The sequence below is a fragment of the Sylvia atricapilla genome, chromosome 2 (genome assembly GCF_009819655.1).
Source record: "Sylvia atricapilla isolate bSylAtr1 chromosome 2, bSylAtr1.pri, whole genome shotgun sequence".
Classification (NCBI taxonomy): Eukaryota; Metazoa; Chordata; class Aves; order Passeriformes; family Sylviidae; genus Sylvia; species Sylvia atricapilla.
In genome coordinates, this window is record NC_089141.1 from 85,306,157 (window position 1) to 85,320,693 (window position 14,537).

The window sequence follows — 14,537 nt, forward strand, 5'->3', positions numbered from 1 at the left end:
TCTAGTAAATGAAAAAGCTTGGGGAGGATAAAAAAATTTCTCCCAGAAAGAGTTTTTTAGGTGATGTGCAATAAAAAAATTAGGTTCATAGCCTTTCAAAAAGATCTTGCTACCTGGAATGACCCTTTGGTTCTATTTTTAAATGAAACTCTGCCTTTATTTTACTAGGCTAAGACTACTTGTAGTTATGTTAATTATTAAATATCATATCATTTGAGACAGCTAAGGAAAATAGGTTAGCTGATGGAAATTGAGAGTTCGCCTGAGACAAATCACATCTTAATTGATATTTCAGCCTGTTCAAGTAAGATGTAGTTCATAGATAAGCTCATGTGGTGTACCTTTGGTTCGCCTTCTAGTCAAAAAATACTTCTAAAACCACTGTAATTATTTTTCCAATTGCCAATTGAATTTTGCTTTTCTTAGAAATGTTTTTACTTCCTCAGCCTTATTCAGTCTAGGAGCTAAGATGTAGAAAACCAGTAAGCACACGATAATGTAAGACATACAGCTGCTCAATCTACTGTATTCTACAAAACCTGCAGCTGATAGCTGATACGCCAAAGTTAATTTAATAGATATTTTGAGGTAATTAAACATAGTTTTCCAACACAAGATGTAGAACAGCTGTGAGTTGTGAGGAGCCTAAATAGAAAAAAGCACTAAGTGAAGGGCCCAGTTCTCTCTGTTGCTGCACCGAGGCTATGGCTGTGTAACTCCTGTGATGAGGTGGTGTCAGAGAAGGGCGAGTTAATCTCCCTGAGCTGCAGGCACGCCTGTGCACAGCGCTGAGCAACCTGCATCCCTGCAGGGTGCTTCCTTGCAGAGGCCCTGGTCCTGCAAGGTATAGCACGTTGGCATTTAGGACTCCTGAGTGGTAACAAGCTGCACTTGTGCCACCAGTTGCAAGATTGGGGTTGGAAGACACCATTGGTTGTGTTTAGCTTAAATAGTATATTTATTTCTTCTTCTTCTTCTTTTAACAATCCAGCTGACAATGAACTAGAGTTTTATTGTCATCTTCTGAGAGGAAGTTTGAACCCAAAGGAATTTCCAACATATGAATACATAAAATTTGTAGGAAATTTTCGGTCTTACAGCAATGGTAAGCTTTAATTGTTGTATAAATGTTACTTTAGCTGTGTAAAATAAAATATAAGTATTGCTCCATTGAACAAGACAGGCTTTAAACTGACAGCTATTTTTAACATTACGGGATAAATTTTGCTTCACACGGATCTCATGGCTGAGTTGCAATAGCTGGATGAATACATGTGAAGAGTGAAATTGTGTTAGTTGCTTTTGTTACTGCCCTTCACTTGCAGTGATCCCGGACTCTGGGTAAGTTTGCAAATAATGACAGGTTTAGAGGGTTTATGTGTGCTCGCTAGTACTGTATGTTGAGACCCCACCTATAAGCAAAATCGTAATTTTGCTACCTTATCTGCTGGTTTACATTAAACACAGATTCTGTGCCAAAACTGATAACCTGCCAAATCTATCTTCTCACCCTTCTCTGCAAAATCTTGGGGAAAGGCAGCAGTGCCACGTGGCATCAGAACTTCTGAGGACACTGCCACCCACTTCCCTCTCCAGCTGCCATTTTGCATTCCTCTCCAGTACTGCAGAATTCCTCTCCAGTACTCCATACCCCAATACTCTCAAAAAAAAAAAAAAAAAAGAAAAAATGCAGTCAGCATGGTCACTAATGCACCACAGTCAGTCCAGGGAAACCATCTTTCAAGGCATGAAGAGCAGATTTCCACCTCACCCATTCTCTAACAAACAGATTGCTGTGCGGCCATTAGTGTCAGAAATGAAATACTCTTTTATTACTTTCCTTCTCCTGCCTGTCCAAGTTTGCTTTAGTTACTTGCCTGACTGAACTCCAGAGTGGCATTTCCAAAGTTGCTGGTATTGTTCCAAATAGGTCATCCTCTGCAAAAAAATTCCCCACCGTGCTTTCCAAAAACTGCACGCCACGCTGTGAAAAAAAAATGTCCCTGTCCCCATTTAACTTTCTGCTTTTGCTCCACATGACTAGAATAGAAACCTATGTGCAGGATGGAGATATGTGTTTCTTGTTTGGTGCCATCTGATTTGAGGCTCTATTTGTATAAAAAAATGTAGCTGCCTGTATGCTTTCTAGTTTGAATGAAGTGAAATGCGCCTGGCCTGACAGACGCGCACATCAAGCTGTTCTGTTTTCTAGAGCAGAAACCGGATTTCAGGTGCTGACTCATAAGGATGCATTTCTACCCGGGGAATTTCTGATCCATTCTCTTCAAGGATTTTCAGCCCTTTATTTTGGTGTAACATTAATATTGCCCCCTTACCCATTAGGATTTCACATCCCAGCAATTTTATCAGTGGCTGTTTCTCAGAAGAATGATAAAACTTACATTACAGATATCTTCCCTAGCTTAATGCATAGAAACTAAATGGGAACATATTGATTTCAGAAGACACCAAATCATTTTCTAAAGACCCCATCTTAATAGCTTTCAAACAAGTCATGTGCTTTCTTCACATTTTTTTCCCCTTTGTGCCACTTTTTTCTAAATCTTCCACTTTCTTCCCATCTCTGCTGCAGCCTGGACCTCTTGTTGACAGGGAGGGGCAGCCTTAGCCTGGCTCTGTGAGATGGTGTCTCCTAGCCCCCTTGCCATCTGACTTCAGTTTCGCCAGTTCAGTGCAGAGCCTGATGGAAATGCCTCACCGGTGCATGTCCAACACTGCTCCCCTTTGGCTGGGAGTCACCCCCATGGCTGCCCCTCAGCAAAGGTGGAAGCAAGTGCACTGGACTCACATGTAGCAGCAGCAAACTGTTGGCTTGGGAACTGATACCCTTGGCTCACAGGATGAGCATCCAGAGGAGGGTGCAGACCTCTGAAGAGGCTGTCCTTGGATCTGCTGGGCTCCTTACACCAGCCAGCCACCCCCTGAGCAAGGCACAGGAGAATCAGCTCAAGTGAGCACCATATGAATGCTCCACCCTTTGGGGAAGCCACCCAAGCGCTGGGGGCAAGCACATGTTCTTTGGCACAGAGACTTGTGGCACAAACAACTTCGAGCGTCTGGTGGGTGCAGTGGTGGGCTGGGTTCCTATCTCTGCTTGGCCCACAGTTATCAGGCACCATCCCCCAGCCCACGCTCCTCAGGGCTGTCACCTGTTGGACCTAACAGTAATTGCCCTCTTTTCCTCCTGTTAAACCAATACCCACTCTCAAGTCATCTGTCCTTCAGCTGTGAGGCCAAGTAGGCAAGGAAGAAAATGGTGGGAAGGGTGGTGGGAGAGACACATATCCCTCAGGGCAGCATTTGTCCTATATGCATAGGATCAGCTGGCCCCAAAGCCTGCTTTTTGAAGGTGTTTGTGAAGGAAGGATTCTAAGCTAAAGATAAGAAAAGAGTTAGCTGGGGGAGAAAGACAGAAATTGCAAATTAGGCTTAATTAGCAGGAGACATTCCTTATGAATGTATTGAAGAATATTTTTCCCTGTAGCTTTTCACAGCAGTGGAAGTGTGAGCATGTTTTTACACATGGGAGACTGATACAGGATGTTCTTTAAATACAAATCCTGCCGTTCCTTTTTAGCCACCCAATGCTAACTCCTACCTTTGTTTCCAATGGTTTGCTGAGCATACTCTGAGCCCACTCTGCCTGCGTGTTCCTGCCACAGGGATGCCAAAGCCTGTAGGGCCAGGGGAGTTTTTTATCCTTGGGCAGGTTATAGCCTATCAGGATACTTAGCTATTCTATTGTCATTAACGTAAAGCCATAGCAGCAATAGCCAGAGTATATCTGTCTCCATTCCTTCTCATTTAACCTTTGCTGATATTTTTAAGAACTGCTAGGTCCTTCTTCACCCTCTTTAATACAAATATCACTATCTTTATTCTACTTCCACATAACCTTTTATGTAACCTCCTTTGACTTATCATCTTCTTAGTCTTATTTTATTATTGCTTATTGCACATACAGCATTGGTGCTTGGGGCCAGGAGGTCGTGTGTGTGAATTCCCAGTCACCTTGCCCCCCATCCTTCCTCCTTCATACCTTCTCCGTAAATCGCATTGTGACTTATGGCTGAGAACATCATATACGGATGGGTTTGAATGGATTAATTTGAAGGATTGCGGCTTAGAAAGCCAGTTAGGGGCTTAGCTGCTCTCCCTAACTTTAATGGGAGCTCTGAGGCTTTAAAGGCCGTTGCACTGAGATGCCAAAGATAATTTTTTTCATGCTGAAGTAGAATACCTGATATCTGCCAAGGTGACTTGTCACCAGAATTGCTGTCAGGGAGCCAGATCACATACAATCTATATCGAACCCGTGCTACTCCCACAGAGGAGCAGTCACCGACTTCTTCACTGATCCTAGAAGAAGCAGGGACATGCATGTACACGGCCCAGAAATTGCCCAGGAAAGCTCTCACAGTTCACAGCAGGTATTCAGTCTTTCAGGTCCCTATCCCTGGAGCTCCCGGGGTCAGCTGTAGCTGCAGGCTAGAGGAGCCGCCCAGTCCGGTGCCATGGTTAGCAAGAGTGTGCACACTTGGGCTAGTCCTGAGGAATCTGTACTCTGCAAGCCCTACTGCAGAACATTTCTGCAGCTGTATCTGCACCAGGGATGCAGATGAGCTGCCTGCACGAGTGAATCCCCATTGCATTGGCTGTGCCCAGGCGAGAGGAGCTGACCAGCGAAACAGCAATGCAGGCTGTGCAGAGTGCCTGCATGAGTCACTGGCTGTGCTAAATCAAATACAAGAGATTTGATTTTCCATTTGGGAGGATTATATAATCATCATTAATTAAGCTTCAGTGAGAAAAGCAGGACTGTAACCTGATGTGAAGATTCAGTAGTCCCCTGAGAGGAAAGGAGGTGGCCCGTGGGCAACTTGAATGAGGAAAGTGGAGTTCCTTTTTGCTTTCTGTGAGATACGCCTATTTGCTATCAGATCATCAGGGTTGTTTCTCTTTTATTTGCAAATAGGAACTCTGTCCAATGTTTTTATACATTTCAGGTTCTGAATCTGTAGCCCAGGTTTTAATGAGAGACATGAATGTCTGCAAACATTTGAGGGAACCAAGTGCATCAGTATACCTATTGACCAGTAGCACCTGATAAGAGAGTCATATCAGCATCACCAATGAATAATACAGTGGCTCACATCCAGTCTTGCCTGAGGACTGAGGGGGAAGGCAAGTTATAAAGGTATAACCTTCCCCAAAAGTCCAAGAAGTGCTCAGCTCCCAGTATAAAATGTCAGATTGACTGAGAATAAATTGTTTTACAAAGCCGCTTAATGGCTCGCTCTGATAAGAAGTGATAACATGGGCTGGATTTATCCGTCCTGTAAAAATTGTTTGTACCTTTTTAAACAGACAAAGATCTCTCATAATTATATATCCAAATATTGGCTCTCATATCCTCTTTCTGAAGTGACACACTTGCCTAAAAACTCCTGAAAGGGACAAAACCAGAGTCCTCCCTTTCGAAGAGTTAACGAATATTAAAAAGGGCCACCAGCATCTTTTTAGTGATAGATCTGTCCTTTCATCCAAAATGCCTGAAGCTTTTGCTCTTGAAGAAGAAGATAAGCATTATGTGAAAAGAGTTCCTAATCAAGTAATATAATATTATAGTGGAATTTAAAATTGTGCATTTTTGTTCCCAATTACATGGAAACTCAGGAAGTATCTGGTTACTGAATGCTAATGATAGCAGATACTCTACTGTTAGCTGATATATCTCTCAGATACCACAACAAACATCAAGAAAATTACTGTGTTGAGGAGAAAAAAAAAATCTTAACTTTCAGATAAATTAATTGCATCTGAATTAATTTTTTAAAGAAATAAACTGTTAATATGGAAGATACATTGATCTTGAGCCTCGAGTATATGCTGAACCATCTGAAACAAGAATAACTCAATCCAAAATACACGTTTTGATCAGAACGAACAGCTGCATATTATTATTTGCTGTTAACAATATCATAGAAGCTGCAGCTAACAATATGCAGCACTCATTCTAGGCTCTCTGTGCAAAGAAAGGACACCATTCCTGTCCTAAAGAATCTGCATTGGATTCATATCAACACAGGATGGTCAGGGGAGAAACAGTAGGAGGAAGGAGGAGAGAGTAGATCAGAGTGGACAGGTGATATATGGACACTGTCACTGTTACTCATCTACGTAGCTACTGAGAGCAGTCTGGCTCACCACCAGCACTTTAGATTTCTTCATTATATCTATTAATTGCCAAATACTCCATTTATCTGAGGCCTGAATTAATTTATATTAAACAAATTTGATTTTATTTTGGTCTATTTGGCTTGAATTCTTTGAAACCACTGTTCAGTTTGTTTGACAGTCACTAAGGCAGGTTCTTTAAACATTAACATCTCCTGACAAAGTCGGAAGGAAGGATTTCTTCTTTCAAATGGCATAAGCAGGAGGTTTGCTATCTTAGGAAGATTATGTTTTTCACATTCCAAGTTGAAGTAAGATGACCGAGCAACTGACTGCTGTACTATTATTAACTGAATAAAGTGTCATCTGAGGTTTTTTAAACATGTTTTCATTCATTTCATGTGGCATGATTTCTCTCCCTAAGGATAAAAATCCTTTTGTCTATGATAGTGAAGGGCTTGGTTCCTTGTGTATATAATTTATTTGTAACATTCTGTCCCTAGTGTCCTGATCTTTAAGAAAAAAAAGAAAAAAAAATTCTATATCAGTAAATCAGGTTCTTTGTATCTTTTGAGATATTTGCAGGTATTTAATACTTACACAAAAGAATTTTGTGGTACTCTAGGAGCAGGTGTGATAGGTAACCACAAAAACTATTAAAACTCACACTGAGCATCAGCTAGCTGATATATATGAGATAATTGTTTCACCTTTCTGATGATGTATTTAGCTTTGTCACATGACCTGGTTCCTTACTCAAGGTATTTTGTCTCAGTCTTTTAAATGTGAAACACACAGGCCTTGATTACCCCAAGCCCACCTATTTATGGCCAGCCTAACATTTTCATTAGGCAACTTCTGACAAAAGCACTCCAAGTCCTATATTTGACTTGTAAATGCTAATATCACCATAGCCTCAGACTTGAGCCTGTATTTTCTGTCCCGCTATTTTTATGTGGTGCCCTCAGAAAGTTCTTTACTGAACTTTGCTACCTCAAGATGCTGTTTTTCTTTTAAAGAGACTTGGAGAGTCATAAAGTACGATTTTTCAGAGGGTTACAAGATTAAAAGGTTGTACCAGGATTGTATTTTTTAAAAAAATCATCTAATGATCCCTTTTTTTAACTACTTTTCAAAATTCATCCACCAAAATAGGTTGAAATTCACTGACCAGCTGCAAAAGCAGAGCCAAGCAGGCTGTGCAGATAGAGCTGTGGAAAGAAAAGATACCAATAACCTAAGTCAGGCAGCAAAATAATTCAGAAGCAAATGTGAATGGTTTTTTTATTTCAGTTATTGTAGTTGTCGTTTTCAGATGGAGATGTACTTGACAATGTAGTGGCTACCTGCCTGCATCTTTGAGGCTTTTAATGCTCTGGACTTTGTCAAAGGCAGCTGAGTATGTGATGGCACAGTAGCTGTTCAAAGACAGGATAACATCCAGCCAGGCCAGCTCTGTCTCATCTCTTTGGGCTTATTCATTTACTGCTGCTTAAGTTCATCATTTCCAAATGTTGTGAGAAAATCCCAAATTACTGCCGAGCTGTCCTACACAATAATTATTACCCTCTTACTACTGCATTTACCTGTTGGAAATATAATCCTATTTTGTAAATGCCACATTCAGGAATGTGTTCTGCTGTCTTCTAAGTAAATGACACATTCAGGGATCTATTCTGCTGTCTTCTGGGAATATGTCTCAGGCTCATGGTTGTTTACATCCAACAGCTGACATAAAAAAGCCATCTGCTCTCTTTGGTGTGACTCAGTCTCCACTTCCTTCTACAACTGGTGTCATTTGCAATCCCATGGTTCGCTAACTAGGTTAACTTACCATACCTGTGTTTCAGAGGCTAAATGTGCTTATCTTATTTTCATATGTTAGAGCCCAGACTGCAAGAATTTGCTACTGCACTTGGCTATTACAGAGAGAAACAGCCCCATGACTTCAAATGTCACAACATACTACGCAGCAAGCTTGGAAGTAACTTTTCACAATGCCCATAATGTGGGTTTATAGCATTCCCATTAATTTTTAGATGGAACCAGCTACAGAAATCAACAGACTTGCACTAAATAATATCAGAGATAGACCAATAACTCTTTACTTAGGCTACTCGTGTGCCCTGTAGAACTTAACTCTTCTTTTTTTCCACCTTTTGTGTTAATAATCACATAGAAGCCCACATATATACACATAACCCCAGGATCAGAATGGGAACATGAAGCTCAGTGAAGAACGTGCTCTAGGGTGTCCCGAGAGCACGTGTGCTCTGCTAGTGAAAGGAGGAGAATTTTGCTCATATTTTTTGTCTCTATATACAATCAGCCATGCCCTCCAGTCTCAACTATGAGAGAAGACTTGATCTCTGTGGATATTCACGTCTGTGCTGTCTTCTCACATAAAGAACCTTTCTTTTCCTTTTTGGTCTAATATATATTGCACATGCAGTGGCCTAAACCAGTTAATCAGAGGTGTGAATTCCACTCAGCATACCTTCTTTTCTGTCTCGTACCCTGTCATCCCTGTTACCAGTAATGCATCAATATTCTAAGGCTTTTAATAGGTTGAATTGGGTTCCAAAAGCACATGTAAGCAAACTTGAGACTTCTTCCATGTCTGCAATTTGTGGTAGTGAATGAAATCCCAGTGCAGAAGCACTCCAGGCTAGAATGGGCTAGTTTATCTTCTCCTCAGACAGATACAAAACTCTTCAATTTCCCAGTAATGCTTTGCCTTGTGCAGAAGAGCCAAACTTGTTGGAAACTTCATGAAGGTAGATACAGAGGCCTAATAGTAAGGAAAGAGAGTTTCATATAAGTATTAATGCCTGTTACCATTAAATTAGTATTGGTGAACTCTGGATACTAGATAGGACCTTCTCTGCCCCCATGGGAGAAAGTCAGCTAGGCAGGGCAGGAATCCAGCCCAGTTCTCACCACTGCATGGCACACCATTTTCTTTCATAGCTGTGGGAGTGGCATTACCATCTCTAAACAGCTTGAACTTGGAGGAATAATTTGCATTATGTCATTCTAGCATGGGACTGTGAACTAGTTTACAGCAGCACATCCTCTTGGCAATGCATCCCTGTGGCAGGAGGTGTTAGTGGGCTCTCAAAGCAGCTGGAGCCATGCAATCATGAAAGACACAGGTAAAAAGTATACACAAAATGTGAAACCGCATCACGTCCATTTTTTTCCTCTGCCCAGTGTTGGAGGAGACAGCAGGCCATCTGCAGACTCACCAGATGAACCCATCTCTGGAAACCAGTGCCATACATGGTGTCCCTTTTCCTCTTCTTTAAAACAAGGATAAGTTGAGCATGCTGGGGACAGTTCTTTTGATGGAGACGGGGAAGGCGCTCTTCAGCAGCCAAGAATCACGAGCATCCTCTTGCTAGTTTGATGAAGTCTTGCTGGCTGTGGGCCCCAGTGTTTTGCCACTGATGACTTGATGAACTCTCTTCAGCTACCTCCTTTGCCAACACTTTTTTTCACTGCATCATGGAAGTTACAGTGCTAGGCATGCGGCAGCTTTTTTTTTTTTTCTTTCTTTTCTTTTTTTTTTCTCTTGTGAGTGGTGAAAAAGAGCAATTGGATGCGTGGAGTTTCTTTCCAGAAAACTGGTTTATGCTCTGTAATAAGGTTTGGCCTTATTTTTATCAGGATTAACCTGTAAAATTCATACTTGAAGTTAAGCTCTGATGCCTTTCTGCCTAACATGACTGACTTGGATTTAAATATATGCATATCAGGTTTAAAAGCTTTTAGAGCACTTCTCTGAATAAAAATAGTATTAGTACACTTGGAGTGTGCAAAATATTCAGGGAGAGCAAATCTTATATGAGGCATGACTCCAGATCCCATTTTTTTCTCGAACTAGTGCCTAACTCCACTTGCAATGGCTTTGATGAGGCTGTCCCAAGGGCTTACAGAGCATCCCCGGGAAAGCAAATCTGCTTTGTTGCGACTGTTCGTTTGGCAACGCCTCAGTTTTTAAAGGTAAGCGCTCACCCTGGGTCCCGTGCGTTTCAGAACTTCTTGAAACACTTTCAGATGGGGTGACACAGAAGGTTCTTAGTTTTGCTAATTGAATGGATTACAGCTATCACATTTCATGCATAAAAATCCATTGAAGAGGATTATCAGTGCAAGCCAGGATCTGTGGAAGCAGTGTCACTTCTGCCCCCTTTGCACAGGATAGAGAAACCCTCCTTGCAATAGGAATTGCAAAGTCGCTTTGAAATTGAGTTCCTCATTGCTGCTTTCTGTTCCTGCAATGGGACAATGTACAAAGGTCTCAAAGGTCTTTTCCAGCCTAGTTAATTCTGTGATTCTGTGATTTTGTGATACAGTTGACCAACACTTTCATTTGTGCAGCTCAGCATCCTTGGTGGACTACTACTTGTTTTCCTTCTCACAAATCCTGGAAGTAAGACAACTGCTTGTGGTTATAAGGATGGACAAACCAAGCTTGTGCCTAACACAGCTGTTCCCTAATTAACAAATGTGAACTACTGCATCAAGTGTCCTGTGCCCATAGTTTAAGAGGTTTTTTCATGTAATTAAGATGTGACCAATATGAAATCACTGCACCCTTGACCTGGTTCCATTACTGCTCTGCAACTTGCAGGGCATTCTGTACTGATTCCTCATCCTGCAGGCAAGTAGTGTCCCTTCTGGGTAAGTGAGGACACTTCCATGAATCTTAACCACAATAATCACATTAGCAGAAAGGCTGGAGTTACAGGTACTCTGAGAACTGTAAAAGCAAATTCCCTTATCTTTGGGTAGCTAGCATCTCAAAATAAACAGGGAAACAAAACGGGCTATTCATGGCAATCAGCTGCTCAGTGCTAGGGAGGAAACAGCTGCTGAACAGCCCAGAGAAGGTTTTAACTGCTACAAAGTCCTGAACACATACCTCTTCAGTTCACCTGAATGACTCGCCTAACTCCTACTCTTGACTTCCTACAGTAAAATGAATGTAAAATGTTTATCTGACCAGCTAAGGAAGACAGAATCAGCAGTTCGGTTGCACACAGCAGTGTTTGCACCTTGATTTTTAGTGTGTGTTCATGGCATCAGTATGGATTTTGGCCTAAACTGGATAGAGGGGGAGAGAAAAATTTAAGGTGTTTATGAAGCGTTTTGCCTCTGCACAGCTAGACTTAAAACAATTTTGTATCGACATGTGTCAAAGACATGCTTGATGGTGGCACACCTCAGGCTTGTTCTCTGGTCCCAACAGGGTTTAAAACATCAATGATCTCCTCTGCCTGAGGGACAGCAGAGAGAGAAGCAGTAATGGAAATGAAGGGAAAGTGTCACTGAGCCCACAACATAGGAGGATGTGCCATCAGGGAGCAGCGGAATAGCAGCACTGGGGGCCAGTGGCAGGCTGGCCTAACAGTGAGGATGGAGACTCTCCTGCAGGAAAGTCATGAAGGACACAGGAACCCTGGATGCCACAAATCCAGAATGCCCATGCTGGGAAGTCCCCAGGCCAGGAGCCTCCAGGCTGACTCTAGGCAGCTCATGGAGATGCAGTTGCTCATGCACCAGTGGGAGAAGAGAGGTTAGCAGAGGAGAGCTTGGAGTGGACAGCGAGGTGGCCATGGGGCGTGCAGCCAGCCCCAGCCCATGTACGGCTGTGCACTGTGCTGCCATCCTTCCCTCTACTTCCCACCTCCACTCAGCAAGTGACCACCACTGACTGCCTCCTGATCTTCATCTCTGGGGAGAAGGCCGTCCTGCCTCACAGACAGCCCTGTGCCCTGCCTTGCATAGCTCACTTATTAATTACTGTGCTCGTGAGCACTGAGGGCTGCTGTGAATCTTAAGGGCCAGCTTGTTTGCTGTGGCAGGGAAGTGCAAGGCAACTGACCCCTTTTACCCACTGGAGACATCCCAGGCAGGCTGGCTGCATGAAAAGGTGTTTACTCCTCTTCAGCTACTGAGGGAGAAGGGAAGTGTCCCCCTTTCTCAGAGAGCTTGGAGGGCAGACATCCAAAAGGACCAAGGGTGGTGGGTATCTTTAGTAACATAGAGGGAGTGAAGCAAGATGTGGCAAGCCCTGGTGGGATCAGGCACAGGCTGGATGCTGGGAAAGCCCACGGCCATCACACCCCAGGCACCGCTTCAAAGCCAAAAAAGTTTTGGCACCCTGAGGCAAAGTCTCAGCTCTTAAGTACGTGTGCATTACAAGTTCTTCTCCCTGTCTCCTATAAAAAAGTTGGCATTGATAAATGCAGTAGTTTGCTCTCTGATATGGCCAGAAAATGGGCGAATCCTCTGTTTTCTCCTCCTATGCACCATGTATTTATAGCTAACAAAAGCTAGATGAAGCAGAGGGGTGAAGCTCCAACTCTAAGTAAGTCAGTTTTCTCCATTGGACAGGAGATGTGCATTGTAGAAGAGCCTCTAGAGGAATTCACATCAAGACACAGTCTGGAGTGGAAATTTTTATTCCTGGATCACAGGTTGGTAACAAGAAAAGCCCTGTTGGTTGTGCTTTGTGCTTTTCTACTACTATTTCACAAGTACAGTTCTCTCAAGTAGTGTTCCATATCACATTTAAATCTCATGACCAGGAGGGCTGCCACCAAAATTCCTACAAAAGCTGATGTGTACTATTTTACATTTGCTTTTGCCTTTATTTTTAATGGGCTTTTAAAACAAAAGGATGCTGTTTCTTCAGCTGAATTTTTGATTAGCTTGTTCTTCCTTCCTTTAAAATTATCAACAGACCAAAGTCTGTCACATGGCAAAATGATCTAATTATTATACAGCTGCAGAAATCCTTCTTTCCAAATCCAGTCATTGATTGCGTGTGTGCAATTCCCACTGAGTTATGGAGGGAAAGTCTATGCTGGCCTGAGGCATCTGTGCTGGCAAAAGTACAAAGCAAGTGCCTCAGCATGCCACAGATGAGCTCTCCAGGCACCCACAGGAAAGCAGCACAGATGATTTCTTCTCTTATCCCCCCAGTCCCAGCACATGATGGCTTCCAAACACCTCCCCATGCATTTTCCCCTGTGTAAGGGCTGCAGGAGCCATCCCAGAGCCCCTGACCAAGCAGCAGCCAGCCTCCCTCACAGCAGATTCCTGTGTCAAAGTCCCTGAGAAGCTGGACTGCTTTCCACAATCACATTTTCTCTCAAGAAGGGGTGTTGTCATAGTCCTGGTGGGATGATGCCTGCCGGTATTGCTGTGCCCAGCTGGGTATCCCAGGCTCAAGGTAGGGAAAAGCCAGGGCCCAGCCCCCTGAAGTGAACAACTATACACTGATAAGTGAAAGTAGATCTGGGCTGTTTGCATCTCTGCATCAACATGCAGATCTGCTTGTGCTGTGTTTCATGGACTGTTTCACGTTGTGCCCAACGCAGAGCACCGCCGATTATCGGATACTTGCCTTTTGAAGTGCTGGGTACTTCTGGCTATGACTATTACCACATAGATGACCTAGAGCTGCTAGCAAGGTGCCATGAACACTGTAAGTATCACGTGGCCCAGGTTGCTGGGAAGTCACTGGGACACCTCAGTGAAATGTTGTTTGGAAGGGGAGGTTTGACTCTTGCCTCAGCCTGTATATCTTAGCAGAGCTGTAGCAGACTGCAGGCATTGCGGCTGATTGTCATCTGGGACAGACTTACCAAGCTCTGAAAAACACAATATTACCTTCCCCAAAAGTAGTCAGTGAGACTCACTGAGTGGATAAAATATGCCAGATTTGACCCCTGTCCTGTTAGTAAAGAATATACAGAAATAGTTCAAGTAATTCTTTTGGATTATTTCTGCTAACGTTGTTCACTGTGTATTTGGGATTAGCAGTGATTATTTAAATACGGTCTATTAGGATTTAATTGAAAAACTCTTTCACAAAGTAAAGAAAATAAGGCAATCTTTTCAAATATTTGCCTACAGAACTGGCTGTAACATCTCAGCTTACCACTTCTGCCTGTCTTGAAAGTATCCTGTCAACATTAGTTTTTATATGTTGACATTGAAATATAGAAAGGCTAAATATGTGGATGTTTGGGAACCTCTTGAAATCACCAGAGGGAAAAAGCAGAGGTTAATTTGGTTGGTGAATTTTCAAAACCTTCAGTACACCCTGGTTTGCTGTAGTTTGAATTCCTGTCAGTCTGGGAATTTTCTTTCAAATTATTTTTGTCTTTGCACAGTATTATCTCCTGTGCTTACCTCATTTTAAATCCATCTGCACATAATACTATTCTTTTCAAGGATTTTTATCCTGTACTTTTCTACTCTGAATTCAAGATGATCGCTCTTAGAAAATAATCCCAGGTGTCTAATTAAGCAGTATGTAATCA

At 42.6% G+C, this 14,537-nt stretch overlaps 1 protein-coding gene across 3 annotated transcripts in view; it reads left to right on the plus strand.

Annotated features, from left to right (window-relative positions):
- Positions 1-14,537, plus strand: part of NPAS2 (neuronal PAS domain protein 2) — a 105,308-nt gene that overhangs the window by 69,116 nt on the left and 21,655 nt on the right. For all 3 annotated transcript variants that reach the window (XM_066313681.1, XM_066313682.1, XM_066313683.1), the window contains exons 7-10: positions 992-1,105; positions 10,085-10,203; positions 12,601-12,683; positions 13,590-13,696. In XM_066313681.1, coding sequence (XP_066169778.1) covers positions 992-1,105; positions 10,085-10,203; positions 12,601-12,683; positions 13,590-13,696 — 423 coding nt within the window. The remainder of the gene's footprint in view (positions 1-991; positions 1,106-10,084; positions 10,204-12,600; positions 12,684-13,589; positions 13,697-14,537) is intronic.